The following is a 25,749-nucleotide window of genomic DNA, read 5'->3' as shown; positions in this document are numbered from 1 at the left end:
GACTTGGCATCTCTTCTCAAACTGAATTAGGTGTTCACATTAGGATCCAAGTACTTATTTTATACCAGACAGTGTTTCATAAAACTACAATGTTCTTTTCCTTTTGTCTTCCTTCCCTCAGGCAGAGGCATTTGATCCTTGTTGTGCCGCTCTTGATCCATTCATGTCTTTTTGGTTACACAAAATACCTACAGAGGTTATCCCAGGGTTTGATGGGGATTCAAATTTTCCGGTCTTGGTCAGGAGGGGGTGGTAATCCTTCCTAATGATTTAAACAGACACGGAGTTCAACTTCTGTGAAAACACAGGATGAACAATTTAATGGGAGTTGCTGAATACATATATTTCGCCTCATCCTGAACTTTTGATTTCCTATCAGATTTCTTCATCTTATGAGTCACGAGGTAGAATTATAAGCCCTATTTCTACCGTTACATAGTACACAGCAAGAACCTTTTGTGTCAGTTGTGAAGATGACTCAGAAAGAATCTGAAGAGCATGTTACAAGTAAATAAGACATTTAAAGGGATAGTTCACTCAAAATGAAAATGCCTTCACCCTCAAGCTGTTCAAAACACACGTTTCTTTCTTCTGTTGAGCACAAAATAAGATATTTTGAAGAATGTTGGTAACCAAACAGTTAACGGTAGCCACCGACATATATAATATTATTTTGTGTTTAACAGAAGAAAGAAACTCAAAGACGTTTTGAATACTTAAGGGTGAGTAAATGATGACAGATTTTCCTTTTTTTTTTTTTTACTATCCCTTTGAGTAAAATGAATTCAAAAATATTTTAGTACACATTTAAATTATTTATATTTTGCATTTTTATAAAAAAAATATTTCTTAGTGTATGTTCTAAAGAGCATCATAACCCTTCTTTGTTTCCATATTTCACATTTTTAATGTTCTGTTTATTATCAGGTTTATACTGAATCCCAGCTCTTCATTGTGACTCTTGAGCCCCACTGAGGTAATATTTGTCTGCTAGCTTCACAGAGTCCATATTTTTGTGTCATGCCAAAAGGATGTGATTAATTGTGTGCCTCCTAAGGAGCCTTTTGGACACGAGAGACTCCAAATGTCAAGCACTGTTAAAGTAACTCTGAATCCTAATCGGTATGTTTGTTTATTTGTGTGTGTATATATATATACACACACACACACACACACACACACACACATACATTTTTGTTTCAAGTAAATGATCCTCTAGCAATCTCATATTTATATATTCACAGATTTAAATACAACATGGAAGTGAACGTTTATGTATAGTATATGTTTCAATTTAATGCATACATAAACATTTCATTCATTCATTGGTTTCAAGGGCAATATGTCAATTTTTTTCTTGTGCATTTCTAAAATTGAGAATTTTAAAGATGTTCAGCTAATATAATATCAATAAGAAAAGCATCACCAAGCCATTTCATGTGAAAGGGAAAAGTAGAAAATAGTGCATATAAATGTTTGGGTGGACATTGTTCATTCATTCTTAGTTCATGTTAGCTCAGGTCTATAAAATAATATTTGCAGATATTCAGTGTTTGATTTTAATAATGTATTAGAAAATTATGAACTAACTAACTAACATTGAAAATTGCTTGAAGTATTTTTCATTGTTAGTTATTAACAAATTGAACCTTATTTTAATGTTTTAACTAATGATGAATAGTATTTTCTATGTATTTTTATTTTTTATTTTTTTTTACATGTACAGTATTTATATTTTTGTTTCTTTTAGAAATGTAGAACACATAATCTAGCATATGAAATGGATACAGAGTTCTGTATTACACACAAAACATTTTTAAATGCTGTCGCATTCCAAAGTTTTATTATGGGTGTTCCATTTCCTAGTACAGGAAAACAATTGAGAAGATTTATGCATTAAAGGTGCACTAAGCAATATTTGAAAAAACGCTTTTGACCACAATGTCAGACCGAGTCCAAAAACACACTCACTGCCAATCAGTAACACATATATGCATTTTATGTATACTTAAGCTTAAATGTAATATTAAAATGTAGCTAATAGAATTTTAATTATGAAATATGTTTGCGTCAAAATCTGAGGATGCACTGAAGAATAAAAATAATAATCCTATATAATGCTATAAACCACACACTGGAACTGAAAACTAATAAATGTCTTTCATATTTTGTGGATGTAATGTATTAATGTTAATTTTAACACAGTTTCATATTGTGATTTTTTTTCATTGCTGGCCCATCAGAAGCTTGTGTCAAATGCAGTCACAGCCCATCAGCCCTGGTGACTCTGGGCAGCAGGGCAATAAAGGCCAGCACATGGGGCAGATGCTGAATTGTTACGCCCGTTGTTTCAGCAGGAACACAACAGGAGGATGGGTGTAGGTAAGGATGCAGTTTATGAATCGCAAAGCTGGTATGTCATACTGTTTCAATGTTTTTACTGGTTTAGACCCGAAAGGCATAATTACATAGTTTAGTTGAATGCATTTTTTTCGTATATATTCTCCCTTTGTGCATTGCCAATATGGTTTTAGATTTGATCTTTAGCCTGGCAAAGATTTCCTCATATATATATATATATATATATATATATATATATATATATATTCCCCCGGAGATGCTCCAGTGTTACATAAAGCTTTTGAACAATCACACTAATCAAATCATCTCCATGAGTGAGTTTGGACTTCAGCAGCTCTGCAATCTGCTACATAAAGTGCCTTCAGAATCTGTGAATCTCATCTGGCCGAGCACGGCTCTATCTCTCTGCTTTTATTCACTCACATGGTTTCATGTTCTTTTGGTGAACTATTAACATGCCCATTAAATGCTTAATTACCTTCTATAGGAAAAGAGGTTTTCTTATTCAGGATGGCCCCATTAAGTTTAACAGGTTAGTGGCACTGTTTTTCAACCTGAAAACAGAAGACTTGAAAACAGAAGATGGGCAAGACAACAATGTACAGAGCTCATTGTTTGTTTATAGCTGGTTGTCTCTACTTGAATCGCTTTATTACCAGCCATTAACTAGTCAGGTTATCAATAGACATCACATTTCACTTGAGATAACTCTGGGCTACTTTTTGATTAAGCGCTCTAATGCAATATGGGGGGGGGGGAACTATTGCAACGACAAGGTTCTTATGTTTTTCCGCATGTTAGACTTGTTTAGAATGAAAAAAGCTAATTTTAAACACTTTTTAGTCACTTTCCTTATCTTAGCATTGCTTCAGATCATGTTTCAGACAATGTTCATTAGTGATTTTGCTTAATTTTAACCCTAGTTCTGTTCTTGTCAGTTGTTAAAAGATCCGGCTGAGTGATCAAAAGCTCAGGTCTCAATCACAGACAGACAGCTTCCTATCAGATTAAAGGAAGATGGTCACATTGGGGGGAGACAGGTCAAAGACTATCTACGCTTTTATGGGCTATAAAAGCAACAAACTCAGATTAGTGAGTGTGCTCAAAGGTCATGGGAATGCTCATTATTTAGATGGACAAACGTGGGTTTAAAAGCATTAAACTTTAATGAAAAAAATAAAATAAAAATAATTATCATAGTAAAATTACAAGCCAAAAGCATTTGGAAATGTATGCACATTTAAAGTGAAGTGAAAGTGAAAAAGTGAAAAGTGAAGTGACATTCAGCCAAGTATGGTGACCCATACTCAGAATTTGTGCTCTGCATTTAACCCATCCGAAATGCACACACACAGAGCAGTGAACACACACACACACACACTGTGAGCACACACCCGGAGCAGTGGGCAGCCATTTATGCTGCGGCGCCCGGGGAGCAGTTAGGGGGGTTCGATGCCTTGCTCAAGGGCACCTAAGTCGTGGTATTGAAGGTGGAGAGAGAACTGTACATGCACTCCCCCCACCCACAATTCCGTCCAGCCCGAGACTAGAACCCACAACCCTTCGATTGGGAGTCCAACCCTCTAACCATTAGGCCACAACTTCCCCTATTTAAATAATAGTAATAATAATGTACGCATTTCATTGCATTTAATGACAACATATCAAGTGGCTTCTGCAAACAAATGATGCTAGACATTTTCTCAGAACTACCTTCACTTTTTGAAGTTCACGAAGATGTCGTAGAGGCATCCACAGATGCAGTTTGTCACATTAACTATGAACATGATCCACTAACCTTTAAAAACCATAAAGTGTCAGAATACTTCCAATTCTGAATAGTGTATATATTGTTTTGTTTCCTAAAACCTAACAAACTTGCTTTAAAAGTGAGCCTGTGCTGTTCTTTAAAATAACTGCCACTCTGAATTACATTTTGATATACTTTGCCAAGAAATCATACATTATTAATCTTGGCTTATGTGAACTAATGTATTCTGTGGCAACTCTGTATTTTTCATGGCTGTTTGATGGTCATGAATTTTAATGTAATTTCAATTTTATGATTATTATTATTAATAATAATTTCACTCCTGTACACATGGACCTGGCTTTTTTTCAGAGAGCCTCGGAACAGAAATCCCAGCAAAAGTTAACAGGCAAATTCCAAGTCCAAACTGAATGAAATTCTCATGTCATGTCGTGTTCTCTACTAGTTGTCTAACCATCCCCCTCCTTTTCCAGACTCCCTCCCTCCCTCCCTCCCTCCCTCCCTCCCTCCCTCCCTCCCTCTCTCCCTCTCTCCCTCTCTCTCTCTCTCTCAATCTCACAGACCTGCCTATGTCCCTTTCTTTCATATTCACTGCTCTCCAGAGCTCCATTGTGACCGGTCTGTGTCTGTCAATGTCTCCTGCCTTCTCCATGTCACATTCCAGCTTCCAGAGCACAGCGTCCTCCTGACATGGGTTATAAAGAGAAGCACAGCTCCAGTATGCATCTGCACACGGCGTTATGATCACCTTCTACCTCCAGTGGCTTCGTTTGAACTGTTTTGAATAGGCAAACAGACTCTCTAAGGACAACTTACTTTTCTATTTTCTTCCTTTCTCTGAGTTTTTTGGACTTGTATGTAAACTCACTTACACAAACAGCTCACTCACAAACAGTGGAAAACTCAAGCAAAACAGTCTTTCACGACTCCAGCTCAGATGTGTGTTGCTTGGACAAGAGAAAGGACAGAATACATTGGGTGAGTTGGAGTGGCGCTATATGTTGCTGTGCTGTTACTGTGATTTTGGATCATTAGTTACTAATTCAACTAAATTAAATGAGTTGCACTCATTGAATAAATAAGTATTAACATTTCTAATTATTTTAAATTTATGCATTTAGCAGACGCTTTTATCCAAAGCGACTTACAGTGCATTCAGGATATACATTTTTACCTATCATGTGTTCCCGGGAAATCGGAAATCGAACCCCCAACCTTACGTTTGATATTGCAATGCGCTACAGGAAAACTATTATTATTATAACTACTAAATTATATAATATATAACTTTAATACAATTATATTAAACTATTATATTGTACATTATATCAAAGACTGCTTTATATGTGCTTTACTGCTCTGTTGCTTGCAAGTTTTTTAGATTTCACTTTTCAAAAGTGGAATGTCAATTGTGTATTGACTACACCTGTAATATATGAATAGCTGTAAAGTTCTCCTCAATACAATTCAATGCATTTGACTGCTTTCCCCTGTCTGTGGCCATGTATACAGACATGATATAGTGATTTTGGATGAAAGTCAGTTCACCAGTCTCAGGTGGGGGCTTTTAGAGAGCGCCATGTTGAAGTTAAAGGGGAACACCTTTGCTCTTTGTGTTAAATAAAAGCTGTCGAATGACTCTCAGGGGTTCTGGACTCTGTTTGAACAACAGCACGCTCGCAGGACTTCCTTTAACACTTCACATTAGATGGATGTTTTTCCCTGCTCAGGAGGGCCAAACAGGGTCAACACCATCCCTCAAGCACAACCAGACACCCACTGAGGACTGAAACCAAACCTAAATGTTGATTATGGCTGTTTGTAGACACACTGTAGAATTACTTAAGTAATTAAAGTGAGTTTAGAGTATTTTTGTGGGTTTTTGATTAACACTTTACAATAAAGTTCAGCTCAGTACCTTTAGTTATTGCATAAGGTAACATGCATTAACAATAAGCATCACTTATTAATCAAGGCTAATGCATAAATATAATACTGTTAATTGTTAATTCATGACTGTTCAAAATACATTAGTCAATGCTAATTTATACAACTTGAAATGTTAAAAATGTATTAGTTTATGCAAACAATAATGTTAAGCTATTACTGTTCAAAAGTAAAAGTAATTTAATAGTACAATTCTAAATTAACATGCTGAATCTTATAGTGAAGTGTTGATGTTTTTATTAGTAGATAGACAGAAATTGCTAAACTTGTAAAGACACACAATTGCATGCCCAGATACCTCAGTCTGGATGTTTAGCATTATATTCTTATCTAATGGCAACACTAACAGGAGCTTCTGTGTGCTGGACAATGGAGTCTGTGGAGAGGAAGTCATTCCTCCTCTATCTTCAGATACACAAAGACCTTAATGTCTAAACCATAATTGAACTATTAGGTAATAGCTACCTAGCCGATTGTTAGAGTGTGATGTCCTTGTGGCCACAGACCTCATGACTACAATACATTCACTCACCTTTAGAGTCTCCCTGCTGTCGCCTGCTCTGATTCTCGAGGGTCTCTTAATAGAAGGACCAGATGTTGGCAGGACTTCCTGCCACTCTAGTGGACTCAGACAGCTGCTTTGTGTCAGCTCCTGTCTCCTAGAGCAGTAACCGTGGGGCCATGTGGGCCTGAACACACACTGGGCAGCATTGTTTAGGTCTGAGTTGAAATAAGTGTAGTGGCCAGTGACTTCAAACTGAATGGTCATGTTGTTCCAGACCTGCATGACCTTCGTTCACCTGTGGAAACACAAAAGGAGAGATTTAGAAGAATGTTCTAGCTGCTCTTTTCTATACATTGAAAGCATACAGTAACTAGGGCCAGTCAAGATCCATAAAGAACAAAAAGCATTTTAATTTATTTGAAAAGCATGAATAACATTTTATCATCAGCACCTTTTTAACTATTTCCTGAAATCTTTTAAGGAGCCTGTTGTTGTTCATTACACTCAGTTTAATTTTTTTTATTTTTTTATTTTCAGTTGTTCTCCAAACTTAATTTAATCCTTTTCCTGTTGGTTTGGTTGGTTGAATTCACTATGCTATGTAATTCAACAAAGTGGAAAAAAGCCTTGTGCCAGTATGAATCAGGCTCAGTAAAGCACAGGACTCTGACAGGGAGCATGTGGTATTTTATGAGCCCCTGTGCCATTAAACGCAAAGTTTTGCCTATGTTTGTATGAGATATGTGTTTTGTGCTGCACTATGGCCGGCCTACCACACACTTTCACGATTCAGCATACAGCTGCTCTGCCAATGGGCTGCAGTTAAGCAATTAAAAAAGAAAACAATAACAGTTGGCTATGGTTAAAAAGAAAAAGTAAGGAACAAACTAAAACAATGGGCCTTTGTGTTGTCTGTTTTAAGGTTTACATCATTTTAAAACATGCCTGCCTCAATACTGCAACGTTTACTATTTTCAAATTAAAAGTCTTACTCTATGACAATAAAAAAGTTTTTGCATTCCACTGCACTACCTTCCATTGTTTTACTATGCAAACATGGACTAGATATGCGTTAGGCAAACTAAACTTAAAAAAAAAAGCATCTCCAGACCTTGCATTTTGTCCCATTCCACTGCCCCGTGTCAAAACCACATTCTGTGTGAAATTAAAACTGAAGATTGTATTGGCTAGAGGTGCACCATTTCTACTGCACCACAAATCAGCTACACCGGACCCATCAAAGCAAACATTTGAACGTGTTTTTGGAATCAGACCAAATGCAGAAATTACCTCAGAAATAAAGAAAATATCCATTTATGTTTGACAACTCCACACATTGTAGCACGTTACATCTACTTCAGACAGCTACAAATAATTATAATTGGTTTTATTTGCTTTTTGAGTCTATATTACTAAAGCTAATTGATAGCTTCAGACCTCATTAATTGTAGTAGTTAAAATAGTTCAAAACTTCACATAATTTGTGTTTTCAATGGAATAAAAAAGAAATTCATATGGGTTTGGAAGACATACATGCGAGTAAATAAAATAGTTTTTAGTTTATAGACACTAACCCATGCCTTTCATGAGCTTGTGTGGTGAACAAGTTCGGCATAATAAGACTTAAAATGCTTTTAATAGTTCTTTGGCAGCCAGGAAGTCTAATCTGCATTAGAAACCAATCATAGTTTCTGTTCAAACATGATCTTGCAATCATATGGTAATACTTCGCATCTGTCACACAGACAGTTTCTTTGGGACATGTACTGCAGATCAGTTAATGTCTGATGTTAACAGGGCTGACTCTTTGACCTATAATTACGCAGAAGCTAATTGTTTAATTCTAAGCCAGGTGTACGTCGCCTCCAGCAGATCAACTGCACAGGCAACAATTCAGCTGTTCACTACTAACCATCGCTTAACATAATGCGTTTTCTTTCAGACCTGAGATTCATTTACACTCAGTGTAGCAAGTGACTTTGGCCAGCTGTTATAATTTGTTGTGGTTCTCTTGCAGGTTAACCAGTACTTTTTGGGAAAGAACTAACAATGCATAATGCATTATACTTTCTAAGATGGAAATAAAATAGCAAATTAAATAAATGATCAAGTGTTCTTCATAATCGTCTAATAAGTCTCTCAGATACCTGATCAAAGATGATACTGTGTACCATGTGCGCTACGATGGCAAGAGGACTAGCTGAATGCTTGTTTGTTTATCTTGTGGGGTTTGCTCTGAATGTGTGTTCATGTGATCTGTCAGTAAGAGCATAATCTAGCCTCCGGCTTGCTTACGTGGTGAAGCTAGTCCTGGTTTTTGTGAAGGACAGTGGAATGGCATGAACCCTACAAGGTATACATTATTACTTCAGTACAGAGCCCTGCACATGACACATTGGCAAAAATATATTTATCATGGCCCCTAATTAAGAATCCATCCATGATTTATTAATTTGTTCCCTCTTTTTAGTTAACCGTATAGCCACATTGTACTAATTAAATCCCTCATTTAGATTTTATTAAAATGAGGGAATTAATTAGTTAGGGTTAGGGTTAGACACCTTAGCCATGATTTACTAAAACAAGAGAACAACATGGCCATGATTTAGAGGGATCATATGATGCGATTAGAATTTGTCCTTTCTCTTAAGAGAGTTATAAGCTCTTGGTACATAAAGAAGATCTGTGAAGTTGAAAAGACTAAAGTCTCAAACCCAAAGAGATATTCTTTATAAAAGTCAACACTCGTCCGCGCCCTCCTAAAACAGCTCGTTCAAACACGCCCCCACATCTCTACATCACTATGTGGAAAGATTTGCATAACACTGCCCAGATGTTCATGCAAAGCAAAAAGGCGTACCTTTTATTATTAGAGAATAAAAGGTGGGGTCGTCACATGTGGTAACCGCAATCCGCCAGTCACACCATTCTCAAGCCGGCTCACCTCAGCGCACTCAAGCCAGCCTCTGCTCACTCTAGACCGCGGTGTGTGATGCTGTTTTGTTGAGAAAGTGAAACTACTTTGTTTGGCCTTCCAAAAGAGGAAACAACTAGAAATCTTGTTTAAATCACGTTTATAATATGTTTTATGTTTATGTCTCGACGCTCCGGCCAGACAGGGCATCACAATATGTAAAGGGGCGTAACATTTCCATCACACGCTTGAAGTATTTGGCCAATCAAAACGCACTGGATAGCTGGCCAATCAGAGCACACCTCGCTTTTCAGACCGATGAGCTTTGTAAAAATCAATGTGTTTCAAAAGGCAGGGCATAGAGGAGCAACAGTAATGTACAGTATGTGGAAAATAATGTGTTTTTTGAACCTTATACTGCATAAACATTTCATTACACAAAATAATGTTCTTTTTAGCAGCATCATATGACCCCTTTAATTAAAGCTATTTTAACTAATTAGTAAAACCTGGTCACGATTTACTAAAACAAGGGAATTAATTAGTACCGTGTGGCCAGGATTTAATAAAGCATGGAGGACATGGAGGACAATACGGCTCAATAGCCTCTGGTTATGAGTCTCTGCTTGAACTATACTGCTGTACTTATTTTATGCCAATATGGAGGTTTTGCATTTTTAGAATAATTACCCATAACCCCAAATTTAAAGAAACATTCAGTTGAGGATAGTATTCAACTGGGAATGTTGTGCAAGTCACTTACAGCCAAGGTACACAGAGCCATTCAAACACAGAACACACACACTGACATCCCTCGGGGCCAGTTTGAACATAGATATCCACTAAAGTGCTCAAAAAAGAAGTGATTCTACAAAAAAAAAAAAAATAATTGCTTTAGTCAAAAGCTAGGTTCTGTTTCCAGGAAGCCAGCCCTAAATGAACTCATCATGTTTTTCTTGCTGTTATAGCATGTTAAACATGGCTCTCATAAGTACCCACTTTTCTCTCATAGTGGTTATGGGTCAAAGTAACTGGTGCTAAATCAGAACAAAAGGGCAACATCCTTCAACAGCCCTCTGTTTTTCATACTAAATCTCTCATCTTTACAAACAGCTAAACACAGTTTTATAAAAACCCTTCTGAAAAGAAAACGGCTATAGTGACGTTAAATAATAGTAACATTCTGTCCGTCTCGTTTCTTTTCTAGGCAGCTGAGGTATGGAAAAGCTTAAGTTTCCCATCTGTGTGGGGTTAAGTACATTCAGGTCCTCCAGCTCCACTGTTCTGCTTCACTGCGCTAACAGAGGCTGAGTTGGAGAGAGCTAAGACTGGCCCTACATTCTGAAACATAATATTAGAGAAGAAAATAGCAAGAGAGAGAGAGAGAGAGAGAGAGAGAGAAAACACCAGGTAGAGAGGACGTGTAGCTCTAAGGTTGGCAAATGAATCTGCCCAAAGTCATGTTTTGTGATTATAATGAGAGTGAAATAAATCATGGCCAAATTTAGGATCTCAAGCCCTCACATGAAATACTCATTGATACAGATTTAATTCTGTTTTGGGTTCTGGTATTTTTGAAATTATGTTATTTTAATATTAATGTTCTAACAGATTGGAAATACATGTTACATTAAATAAATTATACCCAATATATATTCAAATGTACACACACACACACACACACACACACACACACACACACACATTTCTGTGAAAATGAAATTCACAAGACTGAAAATCAGTCTTTTTCCTGTTAAATATTGAAGACCTTTAATAAAAATCATAATAAAACAGAACTTGTTTATCCTTGGTGTAGCAGATAAAGACCATACAGCTTAATTACTGAAAAAGGTTACAAGCTTCTCATTCTGTTCTTTTTAAATGACAGTGTTTTTGTGAATGTGCTCTTCATATTAGTTTATAAACCCTGCGGGCTCATAGTAGATTAAGTGAAATGAGTCAAATACGTGTGTGGAATTATTTTGGACATACATATATGCCATCTCTACTAATCTCCCATCATAACAAGTGAGGAGATTGAGTGGTTTGTGGATACAACCAACTCTACATGAGATAAAAGTTAAATGATGCAAAAGAAAAACAGTCATTAGTTGTGGGAATTCAGTTCGCTTTACATCTGATCAAATGCTCACCCACTCATTCTACTGTGTTTATTCTTCAGGGCTTTTATTATGTAACAGAGACATGACTAGTTGAGGGGTCCTTTGTTTTACACTTTCTTTGAACAGAGCTCCATTTTGTCATTACCTCTGATCAAAAACAGCTGTGTGTTGCCCTCTATTTTTTACCATTTCCTCTAAAAATAGAAATCTGAAACTCTCCAAACACTCTTTTTTATGAGCACTAGTTTAATCTCTCTCTACTATGAAAACAATGTTGAAGTCTGAGTAATCCCCTTTGCCCTTTCATTTCTCCACTGGATCTCATGAGTTCATAATTCATAATCATAATTTTATAAGGACAGTAAGATGCTCCTTCTGATGTTTTTATAGATTTAAATGGTCTTGTAGTTTGTATCCCAATTCTCTGACAGAAATGTTTTTTCCACAAGATGTGGTCTGTTTCTGTTTATTCTGACGCTTGGAAGAAATGTTTAAAAAGGAAACTCTCTTAGGAAATAAATTTGTTAGCAGTCAACATTCACCATGTAAATAAGCAGGGGTTTGACTGATCCTTATAGTAAAGTTAAGTACAGTATATATATTTAAAAAAAAGTTAATTAATGAAAGTCAGTGGGCTCTAAATTATGAGAATGATGAAATATTCTTAAGAATATCCTTTTCCCTTATAAAGAAAAATGTCTTAGAGGTTTGCCATGACATGAAGGCGATTAAATGATACCAGAATTTTAATTTTCGGATGAACTATCCATTTAAGGAACTGTAAAACACTTGTGAAATGCACCTGTTTTCCACTCCACCTGTTTGTTCTTGAGGAACTGACACGGAAGGCACAGGAAAATGCCTGGCCAGCTAAAAGTGACCTGCTTGATCCACATGCTGTGCAGCAGGCTGGTTGGCATGCTTGTTGGAGGTCTAGTTCAACTCATTTTAACACTGGCTGTGAATACTAATGACAGCAGTTGTGCATCCATTATTGTTTCAACTTAAATATCATGTTATGGGTCAAAGACGAAAAAGTTTTAACCATAAAAAAGTGTAATACTGCTTTAAACTGTTGTAGCCCCCCCCCCCCCCCCCCCAAAAAAAAAAATGCTAAAAGTTTTCTGTTTAACTTAATAGCAATTATGTTTTTGTTTTTCTTAGCAAAAAATAAATATCATACATTTTCCCCTGATTTACAGAAGACAACCAGTAAAATGGCATTCAGTGTAACAAGCTTGTCAGGCGTATTTACAACAAAAATCTATTTATGACATATTAAAAGACTAATTACTTTCACACCAAATACTAATAAGTTGTAATTTTACATTTTTAACATTTGCCACTATCCTTGGTTTTGCCCATTTGTCAGTATGAATTTTTTACTAATTTAAAACACAATGAAACTTAGTATGCTCCATTATTCATTTAGATATTTTAATATGTACACGTCAGAATAAGCATGTTGTTTGAATTTTTGCATAAATATTGTGTTACACTGAATGACAATGTGACATTATTTCAACCAAATTTTGACATTTTATTCTCCAAAAACTTATTTAAAACCTTAAAAGTAGACATTTTACTTACATTTAATGTGCTTTCTATGGACACAAAATCACTTTTGTACATTTTTCTTGACGTCTTTGACCCTTATACAGTAGTTGAGGAACAGGTGCTTGGATTCCTGTTAAAATGATTAGAGCCTGGAAAAGTCATATTAAAGTTTGTGATCTGTGACTATGCAGAACGGCTGCACTACTTAACTTATTCAATGAGGAACAACATCATTTTAGAGTCACTCATTTGCGCGACATCTATTTGTGAAGTCAAATGAAAGAGTATTGGCTCATGCCAGCTTTGAAGCTCAGGTTTGGGCTTAGTTTGGCTCGGTGTCTGATTAAAGCCAGGCTCCATTGGTCAAGGCCCTGAAATACTATAGGCTGCCGGCTTCAATAAAACCATGCCAAAAATGAGCTGCCACTTTCCTTTGTTGATGTCGGCACGTAACGGTGGTTCCATCTGGAGGACAATGGTGAAAACTCTCTCCAAACATTTGAATGGACAAATCTAGGAACATGTAGTAGTGCAATTCATTCAAAAATACAATGGGCCTGGTGACTAAGCTTAAAAAAATGACTTTGTGATTAATGTATTTAAAATGGATAGATTCAGAGTTTTCTTGATAGAATTTTCAATGACTTTCAAATGTTTACACTGAATTGTCTGAATCTGAGAATTGTTACACCAAACTTTCTGTCAAAGAACAGATCATAATCTTAAAGACTCAATTTCAGTAATACGTAATTAAATATAATAATATTTAAAGTATTAAAAATTTGACAAAAAAATGATGCACTTACCCTCGGGCCATCTAAGATGAAGATGAGTTTTCTTTTTCATCAGCACAGACCTGGAGAAATGTGGTGACAAATGAATGGATCCCACCAATGGATCCCCTGCAGTGAATGGGTGCCGTCAGAATGAGAGTTTAAACAGATGATAAAAACATCACAATAATCCAGAAAAACTGGCTGTTTGTAAGAAACAAACTCATCATTAAGATTTTTTCATCTTCAAACTGTTGCTTCTGGCTAATATAGGAGCCATCTATCTATAATATTGCTTTCTCGTTGCCTCATCTGAAACAGGAGAGAAATATGCACAAACACGGTTCACACCCAAAACAGTCCAAAACAGCTGATATGAGAGGACGACAGGTAGTGGACACTTGGGGAAGCATTATTATAGATTATGAACTGGCATTTTGGCCAGAAGTGATGTATTAAAGTTAAAATACCTTGATGATGGATTTGTTTCTTACAAACACACAGCATTTTCACTTTCACTTTAGACTCTCATTAACTGCAGAGGACCCATTAGTGAGCAAGTGATGTAGTGCTAAATTTCTCTTGCTTTTCTTTTATCTATCATTATTAAGTTGAAGATTTTTATAAAATGTGATGCCATGTAAACTTTATAAAGCAGAATTCATTAAATTAAGCTGACATAAACATCATTTAGGGTTTTAGGATTAAAGTACAGGCCTCTCTTAACTTTGTGTTGATACTGGAAGATGTTACATAATTTAGATCTATTTTAATATGAAGACAGGATACGGCCCATGAGATTTGCGTGGGAAAGAAGAACTTGTCCTGGGAAAAGTCCAGTGTAGTTTCCAAAAACATGAAAAGATATAAACCACAAGAACAACAATTTAGTCATACTGTTTTCCAACCTAAAAACAGCCAGAAGTAGAGATAGGACAACAGATAATGATTTTCAAAATGTGTAAAATTAGAAAGGAACGCTCACTAACTAGTCGTCTCTCAGTGTAGTGCTCTTACATCACATCCTGATATGCACAGTGACCAAGTTTCGGCAGAAATGTGTGTTTTACACACTGTGGCTTTCAAATAGTCAGATAGTTATCCATGACCCCTTTTTACTGTTTTTTTTTTTTTTTGTGGGGGGGGTTCTGTCTAGTTAGGGAGGGTTTTGGTCCTGACTAATCACTTGTGGTTGAATGGAGGAGTGTGTGTACCGGAAAAGGACTCATAGTGATACTGTGTAATGTATGATCTCTGACACACACAAACACAGGAACACAGATTGGGAAAGAGAGTTTTTCCACTGAAGGTCTTATCGTAATGCTGAGGGGGCTGCTCTGTTATACAGATCATTATGACTCACACAGTAGCCAGCCTTTTTTTTTTTTTTTTTTTGCTTTGTCCATCAGCTCTGAAGAGCCAAAGGGAGGATGCTGAAGTTTCTTTCTCATTTTGACTTGCTTTTGTTCTTATTTCTCTGCAGTGTGAGATCTCATAAATGAACCACTATGTGTCAGCACACTCCAGGTAAGTCTAAATTTATAGTGCTATTCTATGTTAATCAGGGAAATTGAATCACAAACTATAGTCAAAAAACTAAAACACTAAGTAGATCCAGTCTAGAGCACTTGAGTATTAATATTGGGACAAATGCATGTTGGTGTAATATTTGTGAGAGAGTACAGGCATCACAGATCGTAGCACTTTGTAAAAGTTTATGAGATTGTTTTGCACTGGCGTTTCACAGAGTGTTTAGAGTATTTACACTTGAAAATATGGTTTAAACATCAAATTATGGTGCAGAGGCTGGGAGAGATTCATAATTACAAGATAGTAATGATGAGGGTGAATGTAGAGCTTTGTAAGATTGCACAGAAGAACAGACGCAGTTAAATGAGCTTAGGAGTGCTGGGTAACAGATACTTTCCGCAAATATGGTACGAAACAGGGCTTTAAAAACTAGACTTAATCAGAATTTTATAAAGAGTATTTAATTTTCTATTAAAATTAGCAATTTTTGCAAATGTATATTAACATTATCTGATGTTTGTTATTAAATGTGTTTAATAAATAGACAAAATTCAGAAAATGTGTGTGTATATATATATATATAATATGTGTGTATATATGAAGTCTGGGGTCAAGATTTAGTTTTTAAAAGAATTTAAACTTCTACTTTACCGCAACAAGGACACATTCAATTGATCCTATGTGATACTAAAGGCATTTATACATGATAAATTATGTTCTTTTGCACTTATCAAAGAATCCTGAAAAAAAAAAAAATTATATATAGGCTTATCATTTAAAATAATAATAATAATAATAATTAATTACATCAATTAGTACAACTATTTTCAACTCATAATTAGAAATGGAGGATCATGCAACACTGAAATATCAAGTAATGGCTACTAAAAATTTAACTTTAATTTCTTTTAAACTTTAATAATACTTAAACATTTCTTATCAATGATGTGCGTAAATGATTTTTATCAAATTAATGCAGCCTTGGTGAATAGACTTCTTTAACATTTAAAAAAAATTCTTACCAACCCAAAACCTTTGAAGAGTGTATTGTAAAATTATAAAAACAAATATATTATAAAGAAAATAGAATGAGAATTCACATTTATGCAGGGTTGCACCTCTATATTCTAAATTCTAAGGATACAGACATTTGAGTGTTTTAAATTGACCAATGTGTACCTATATTTGTGGGAAGTGCCAGCAGTCTGATTGCTGATATACGCTGAAAGAGAAGCCTGTCTTCCTTTAAATGAGACAGACCGAGACTCTACATTCCTTTACACCCACGTGAATGCAGTCTACCTTCAGACCAGACTACTGCTGAAAAACATCTGATAACTCAAGCTTTCTGTCCAGCCATCCTGCCTCACTGATTCTCTGTTGTTTGTGTTCAGCCACCTTTGTTTCATTACGTTTTATTTCTTCTTCTTGAGATAGAAGACAGAAACCAGCTAATATGTTCTGTCAATATTTTACTGTTAAAAATGTCCCCGGTGCCTAGAAGTGGTTTATTGAATGTCAGGGGTAGGATGCCATTCTATAATAAAATCTTTATGAAAGCATATAATTTCTATTATGATTGTCTAAATTGTAATCGTCAATCATCCTGTCAGTGAATAATAATGTATGTGTTGGATGTCTTTTTGTCTGATCTTGTGTGACAGTTTGATGAGGAGGTTGTTACAATGTCTGTGGGTGCACAGTCAAATATAGCATTATTCTGCTGTTTGGAAATTTCCAGCCTGTCTGTAAAAGTAGTTTTTGCTGCACACGAGGTTATGATACAATCTAAATCTAGGGAGAAATCCCAATATAATTAAAGCAACATCATTATAAGCTAGGGTTCAGGGCTTCCCTCTATAGGGATTTAAAAAAATGAAGGTGGGTTCTGACTGGTTTTAAACTTGCAGTCTCATCCTCTTTCACTTTCTTTCAGTTACACACAATAAGTGATCCAGAGAGCGTCTGTGGATGAAATGTTTACAGCTTTCCTCAATGAAAGGCAAGCCACACCTGTGGAGATGGCTTTAGTAAGCAATGCACTGGCTGCTTACTCCTTCATAGCAGGTAAAACAGCTTTGGTACACGAAAAATTGACACTTTTGACTTTTGTTTTGTGTTCCAGGGTCACACAGACACACACACACCCATATATATATATATATATATATAATTGTGTTTATTTGTTTGTGTAATTATATTAAATGTACAAGAAAATCCACTTTTAAAAAGGTAAAAAAAAAGTTAAATAACAATAACAAAAAGTATTCTCAATTTTAAGCAAAATATATGTTTGTTTTTTTTTTTTACAGAATTGAGCAGCCTTACTGTATAATACTTGTACAGTTTGGTAAAACTTTGTGTGGCACCATGTTTACATTTTGTATTTTTAAAATGTTTATTCTATTTATACAATTTTATTTCATTACTAAATAAATGGCTTGTTTCAGAGTGGTATGTTTATCCTGATAATATGGAAAATTTAAAGGATAAATTCTTTGAAATAGTTCTGCATAATTTTTTTCATAATGATTCCTTAAAAATAAATCCATTTTAAACTAAAAAGATAGATAGATAGATAGATAGATAGATAGATAGATAGATAGATAGATGTGTGTACACACATATTCTTTATTTAGAAATCAAAAACATTACTATACAAGAGCTGCTGTATACAATCATTAGAAAACAAATGATTACAAATCAACCTACTTTTACTCCGTCACACAATGTAAGAGTGGCCCGTTGCAAACTGTTACTGACCTGAACTGTTTCTGCAGATAACCCGGAACGGGCGGCCCTGTATTTTGTGTGTGGGGTGTGTTTGGGACTGGTTCTCACTCTCATCGCGTTAGTGGTGCAGATCTCCTGTCGAACTGACTGCAAAACGCAACAAGCGCCCAAGAAAACAGGAAAGACTTTGGAGAGCACCAGCGACACGAGCGACAGCGACTCGGACTGGGACAATACCTCCGACCTGTCGGCACGCCGCCACCGGCGCTTCGAACGGACGCTCGGTAACGTGTTCACCTCCGCGGAAGAGCTGGAGCGCGCGCAGCGACTGGAGGAACGCGAGCGCATTATACGGGAGATCTGGATGAACGGACAGCCGGACATACCGGGCACGCGCAGCCTGAACCGATACTATTGAAGTTTTTGAAAGAATGAGACTGAAGTTTTGAGGAAATATTAAACTATACAGTTTTGGGATACAGTAAGGGACTGAAATATGAGAAAAACAAACACTTACGAAACGTTTAGGAACAACTCTTCTGGTGGCACTGGCGCAACTAGTCAAGAATTTGTGTTTTTTGAAGGTGCACTCGGTATATGTTTTGTTTATGTTGCACCGATAGTCGTGTTAAACTTATGGGCGGCTCGCAACCAACTGAAAAAGCAATGTTTTTGGTTAGTGGTAAATTTAGGTAAATTGGGACACTGTTGCCATTGAAATGTCCTAATCAAAAATATCCCAGTTAACCTGAATTTACTGATGACACTGTAGAAATGCAATTTTACTCACGAGTAAGAAACTTTAACAAATATACACTCTTGTTTTGCTCAATGTAAAATAAATCAGTGCTTATTAAGTTACTGATTTGACTTAACTGTTGACTTAATGACCCCCCCCCCCCCCCCCCCAAGTGCTATTCATATCTTTATGTGTAAAACAGTTTAATGAGGGAAAATTCCTTAGTGCACCTTTAATGAAAGCATGTTTTTGATGAAGAATACACCATGCAATCATAAACAAGTGGAGGAAAAATAATATGCTTGAACTTTGCATATGCTTGACTTGAAATATGTATTTTAGAATTAATTTTGTCTGAAATTAGGTTAGGCCATGTTGACTTTGGACGATTCAGACACCTAATTTTATTGAGATCTTATTCTTTTTTTATATGGTTAATATCTTTTTTTATTTAAGCAAAATGTCTTTCTGTTACAAACATTTTTATTATACTAAAGCTTTGTCTTGGAGCTCAGGGTTTTCATGACCTCCGTGAAGGATTTTTACTCATTTGCCATATTTTGCCAGCCAACAAAATACAATGGTCTGTGCCTTCATTTGAGAAAAAAAAAATAAAATAATAAAATCACTGTAAAAATGAAAAGATACTTGAGGTGGAAAACCTATTCACAATTTTACTAAAAGATCAGTTCTAGAGGGTTCTGCCAGTATGTCGATCAGAGTATCTTTTCATTTTTACAGTGATGCCTTCTTCAAGCAATTAGTAATTATGCGTGGAAGACAATCACGTCTGTTTTCCTAGATTTTTCACTGGGTAGTATGACTTTTCTACATTGTGCTATAGGTACAATCCATCCATGCATGAGCAGCTCAGTCCAACATAATGGTCCAGAAATGTCAGATATATCAAATATGTTTCTGTCCTCATTTTACCCTTTGGTGTTCAACATATGGAGCATTTTAATAACGTTACAAATAAGCTCATATGCTTCCAATGAGACATTCCACACTCATTCAGTGTAAGTTTTTCAGCAATATTTACATATGCATTTACTAGAAAATAAATATGTGAGGAATTTGTATCTGGTTGTCTTTAAACATTTTTTGTTCTGAAGTAACGTGCAAAAACGTTTGTCTGTGGATAAAGTCACTGCATCTTTCGATTAAATAAAAACCAAAGCTTTCAAAACCTTTCGTTTATGCCAATAAACCTATAATTCTGTATGTCTCTTTGCACAAATCCTATGTATTAGTGCCCTCTGCTGATGACAGATAGATGGGCAGTATAAAGGGAAGAACAGGTACTGTAGGCTACCTAAAACATATTTTATAAACTTAACTGTTTAAATTACTAGGACATTTATTAGAAGTGTTTGAAGATTTCTGAAAAGTGTAAATGCAGAATGTTTAGTTCAAACATTTTGAAACTTATTTATTTTGACAAATATAACAATTGTCATAAAATATTATGTGTTCCCATACATATACACACACACACACACAAATAAATATTGTTGATAAAATAAAATACAGATCAGTTTAGACAAAATAATACCAGTTTATAGTTGTTATAATTGTGCTTATAATAAACTCTCTGCAGGTTTTATGAAGACAAATATATATATATATATATATATATATATATATATATATATATATATATATATATATATATATATATATATATATATTATATTATATTATAAGACCAATTAAATAAAATGTAAGGAATAAATTAAAAGGAGTTGTAATAATCTGTATTAACAACACTTCAAAATGTAAAACTAAATGTAATCTCCATTGTTTTTTAATAAATTTTACCCAAAATAACAGCCTTGAGGCTTGAATAGCTCTGCTCCCATCCACTAGAATATGGAAATACCTTTTACTTCTGATCATGATGCAAAAAGTGATGTTCTTCATCAGTGTTTTCCAATGCAAATCTGTTTTTGATTCTTACAATCAAAATACCTACTTCAGAAACACGATTATATAATATCCTCTTCTTCATTTGATCAAAAGGATTTATGAATCATCTTTGTGATTAAAACAAGAACAAATATCTGCAAAGGTGCTTAATTAAAAGGTAAACAAGTTTTCATACCCCTCTGATAGATATTTGTTGTTGCTTTAAGCATATACACAGTTAATTTTGTAACATTTTCCAACATTTCATTTTACATTTGCATCGCAAGTAAATGCATCTTGATTGATTTAAGGATGTTCAGACATTTGTACTGAAAATAAAATGATGAGAAAGAAAGAAAATGCAAATTAATTTTTTTGATTTATTTCTGTAATTTTATGAATTTAAGATTTATGCTTTGATTTAAGACCTTTTTAAAGCTTTAAAGGGGGGAAATTGATAACATCTTTAAGACCTGCAGAAACCTATTAAAATTAAAATATTTACCAGCTTCATCCCAAAAACTTAACTTAAAAATTTACCTGTCTTCTGGCCCCTCCTAATCCAATACTCTGCATTGTTTTGAGGTCTGGTATTGGAGTTGAGGTATAACTTGGTTCTTGTTTAACAGCTGTTTGGCAGTCAGGTGCAGATCAGCTCCATTCATAAATGGACTGATCACAGCCATATTCTCTTTATCTAATTTAGAATTGCTGATACTATAAGAGGAGTGGGGTTCTGCACTGAAGCGAACAGTGCTACTGCAGTCCACAGGGCAGGTGTTATACACTGCACCCTTCTCTGGAGACTGCTCTCTCACTTCAGTAACAGAAAATCAACTGGACTACATTTAGATTGTTGACCTGTTTCCATGCTTGGCTGGTTGACCTGGTTCCATTACATACCTTCCCACTACTCTGTGTTGGGTTCATCTGAAAGCCCTCTGTCTCCATACAGGTAGTTGATCTTGTCTCTGTTTCCAGTTTTGAGAGCCAGGTGTATTAAGGCATGATGATGTTGCCAGTCGCCCTCTAGAGGCTGAACAGAAGAGCTTCCTGCGTGCTTATCAGGACTTGGGAGCAAATCCATTGAGAAAGTCCCATGATTGTGTGTGGAGGATTCCAGCGTTGAGTCCTTGCAGTCCACATCGGTTGTTCTGTCAGTAGTTGTCAAGCTCAATTGGAGTCTCAGAAAAAAAACAGAAAAAAAATAAAACATTTTGGAATGTTGCAGTACACTACACCAGATTTTTATGATTGTTATTATTTTCTTAGAAAAAGGTTTTATTTTTTATTTTTTTTTTTGATCAGTATCTGTATTGGATATTTAATTGTGTGCATATTTATTTTCCATTCAGGTCACTTTGCTGTAATCTAACAGCAATGTTTAAAAACATCATTAATTTAATAAAACTGTTAAATATAATCATTAGTAAATCTCAGAATGAGTATCCATTTTTCAAACTTTACATGATAATATAGTGATTCCTAAATTCAGTTAAACAACTTATTTTAGTTGTATATTTTAATATTATTATTTGGGTTTTAATTTTAGTACTAACATCACTAAAGCTAACAATTCAATAAAAATAAAAGCTAAAAGGTCAATAGGAATATTTGAATGAAGGATATATATATATATATATATATATATATATACATACATATGCATATACATATATAAATATTTAAAAAATAATAAATAGGACAAAAACTATTACTAAAACTTGAACACTGAATATATAAAAACAAAAGCTAATTCAAAATATGAATAAATACTTTGATAATATATAAATAATACTAAAATAACACAGTTCAGAGAGACCAACCAAATAGAATCCAGTCCTGCGGTATCGGAAGGGACCGTCTTTAATGTTAAGGAAGAGAAAAATGCTCCTAAGATAAAGTTGAAGAGCTGCCAGGAAGCACAGTTAATGCAGATGTCTGTCTGCTGGGATACTTGCCAGAATGCTAAAAATGAGCCAGTGGAAACCTGAGCAGGGATTTAAAGAGACAACCACAAAGCAGCCATTTATTAACTATTCATCCATTTCCAGGTCAGACTTGGGCAATGACAAATTACTTAAAAGCACTCATGGCTGTCACGCGAACTAACTGTGAAAGCTTTTGTGTGTGCAGTATTTGTCTACACAATATCACATAGCTTGACTCACCCATAACTCCACAGGACCACCAGTGAAACCAACTGCAGAAGAACATGAGAATGGCCACCCTGGCACCCAGCATGCCCCCTCTCCATATGAGCAGGAGTCCTGTGCAGGTGACTGGGACAGAGCAGAAAGCATGAGCAGCTGTCCAGGACCAGAAACCAGGACACATTCAGCAGGCTCAGTCCGGCACATAAGACCACTGTAAAAAGTTGAAGGCTGAAGGGTGAATTAACTGTAAGTCTGCAGCAGACTTTGAGACAGGCTGAGCATCAGGGCCTCGATCAGTAACAGACACATCAGCCTGCTGCATTAGTAATGCACAAAACTTAACCTGCCCACCCTGAGACTTCATGCAGCACCACAACCTGCAGGCATTAAAAAAACAACAACAGCCTATTGTATGATAAATATTTTAACTCAATTACAAAAGTTTGTGGGTTAGTAAGATTTTTTTTTTTTTTTGTTGAAAGAACATTAAGTTTTTGATTAAAAATGCAGTTCAACTGTGAAAAATCATTAAAGTTTTAAATAACCATTTTGTATTTAAAAAAAAAAAATATGTAATTTATTTCTGTGTTGGCAAAGCTGCATTTTCAGCATCATTACTCCAGTCTTTAGTGTCATATGATCCTTCAGAAATCATTCTGATATGCTGATTTGATACTCAAGAAACATTTCTTATTTTTATCAGTGATGAAATTGGGTTACATTTGTTCACAATTCTTTGATGAATAGAAGGTTAAAAAACAGCATTTATTTGGAACAAAAAAATCTATGTAACAATATAAATGTCTCTTTACCATCACTTTTGATTGTAATTTAAAACACCCTTTCTGAAAATAATGTTTTCGATCAACCTTTGAATGATAATGTATACATTGTTATTATTTTTATGTTATATTTTTTAAATAAACCTATTAAACCTATTATAGGAACTTTCTGATGTTTTACATTATGATATTTTCATGAGTTTGGACTTAAATGTGATCTGAACATGTTCTCATTAACTTTTTTCTCAATTAAATATCACTATCATTATATTGTACAGTATTTTAGTACAGTTTTCCATCTCTTTCTTTATAACTGAATTTAACCAATTCTAAATGATAGACCGTTTTTGACCACGCAGATGCAGACAGTACACAAGCAGAAGTGAAGGCTTGGATCTTTCTGTATCAGTGATGTACCACTTCAGACTGAGCAGCTGCACAGCCGAGACAGACGGACACAGAGCCAGAGTCAGCCAGGCCAGCAGCACCTCCCCTCTCCCATCCAGAGGTGATGACATAAACAGCAAAGTCAAACAACAGAGTCCATTTTCAACAACAACACTATAACCGATCTGAACTGAATAAACAATGACTCGAGCTGAATAACAAAACTATTGTCTTCTGTAGAGCTGCTTATAGCTGAACTGGATGCATTTAATTATTGATGAACTTTACACAGTTATTGAACTGAACTAAATCAGCACTGACTGACTTGTGTATCATATTTGATGAAGATTGCATCAGTGATTAAATATTTTTGAAAGCATTTAATCTTTAATTATCTTAATTTGTTATTGCCATTTGTTTGACTGCTCAGGGTGAATTTTTTTTTAGTTTTTTTTTTTAACAAAATAGATGAAAATCATCTTATTTTACATTTTACTGAACGATAAAGCATGTGTGTGTGTGTGTGTGTGTGTGTGTCACTCACTAAATCATACACACATACACACTCTCTCTCTCTCTCTCTCTCTCTCTCTCTCTCTCTCTCTCTCTCACACACACACACACACACACACAATATGGACAGAACACGCCCCCTGCTCTCCATTCATGAAAAGGCGCTCAAATGCAGTAAAACCTTAGCAGCAATAATGTGCAATAACAAAACTGAATTCATAATAAAAGATGTCCAAACAGGCTAAAACCACATCCACATGCCGACGCAGCTGCCAAAATATGTTCAGTAAGCACAGATAACGGTTTGGGGAGGAATGATTAATCGAAAAATAACTTACATGCCGCTTTCTCCAATAAAACATTAAAGAGTCCTGAAAAATAGTAGAGGTAGACATGACTCGCACTCCCCTTTCAATTCTTCATCGTTGCACTAAAGCGTCTAAAGTTTGTGATATTATTTCTGCTATTATGGCCATTGTGTGTTATTTCTCCGATCAGTTTTCGGTGGCTGCCGCTCAATGTGACGTCACATACCGAGTATGAAACCCAAACTTTTTTTTTTTTTTCAAAAAATAAAATAAAATAAATAATAATAGCTAATAAATAAATAATAATTATTTTTTTTACTTATTTGTTATTTAAGGGAATTGTACGTATATGATTATCTTTTTACCTGTTTTCTTGATCTCTGTTTGCCTTTGTTTGGTTTATTAATAACTGTATTAATTTTTTTATCTAATTTATTTATATTTATTTTCACTATAAAATGTTAAACAAAGTTGAAAAAAAAATATTCAGACAATAATGAAAAAAAAAACCTCTTTCATAACAAATAATCAGAATCTAAATAATGTTGAAATAAGTGCACTTCTGTAATTATGACATAAAAGTTGAGACAAAAATCCTAAATTATGACCTAATAATTCGACCCTTAATGCCACAGATTTTTTATGTCATGATGATTTGAGCATGATTTTCTTTGGTTTCCATTCGATTCACTACATTTACACACGAAACTAAATTAACAAACAGTACCGCGATTACTCAAGA

General features: G+C 35.1%; 1 protein-coding gene, 1 long non-coding RNA gene and 1 pseudogene across 3 annotated transcripts; 1 reads left to right on the top strand and 2 right to left on the bottom strand.

Annotated features, from left to right (window-relative positions):
- The first annotated feature begins 4,672 nt into the window (after positions 1-4,672).
- LOC127933623 (protein eva-1 homolog A) lies at positions 4,673-20,142 on the top strand. 2 transcript variants are annotated; one of them, XM_052530716.1, is made up of 4 exons: positions 4,673-5,110; positions 15,435-15,478; positions 17,418-17,548; positions 18,262-20,142. In XM_052530716.1, the coding sequence occupies exons 3-4, from the start codon at positions 17,458-17,460 to the stop codon at positions 18,630-18,632; spliced, it is 462 nt and encodes a 153-aa protein (XP_052386676.1). In that variant the 5' UTR covers positions 4,673-5,110; positions 15,435-15,478; positions 17,418-17,457; the 3' UTR covers positions 18,633-20,142. The 2 variants fall into 2 exon arrangements, with proteins under 2 accessions (XP_052386676.1, XP_052386675.1); XM_052530715.1 differs by lacking the exon at positions 15,435-15,478 and having other exon boundaries at positions 4,718-5,110; positions 18,262-20,035.
- LOC127933624 (uncharacterized) lies at positions 6,152-18,360 on the bottom strand. Its single transcript, XR_008147544.1, has 3 exons — positions 18,245-18,360; positions 13,985-14,080; positions 6,152-6,879 (listed from the first exon to the last, which is right to left on the bottom strand). It is a non-coding gene; the product is annotated as an uncharacterized LOC127933624 (long non-coding RNA).
- Positions 20,143-20,753: 611 nt separating the features above from the next.
- On the bottom strand, positions 20,754-24,317 carry LOC128031611 (XK-related protein 5-like; annotated as a pseudogene).
- Between the last annotated feature and the right edge of the window lie 1,432 nt (positions 24,318-25,749).

The sequence above is a fragment of the Carassius gibelio genome, chromosome A17 (assembly GCF_023724105.1).
Source record: "Carassius gibelio isolate Cgi1373 ecotype wild population from Czech Republic chromosome A17, carGib1.2-hapl.c, whole genome shotgun sequence".
NCBI lineage: Eukaryota > Metazoa > Chordata > Actinopteri > Cypriniformes > Cyprinidae > Carassius > Carassius gibelio.
Note: the sequence above shows the minus strand (reverse complement) of the source record. Positions and strands in the feature narration are given on the sequence as shown.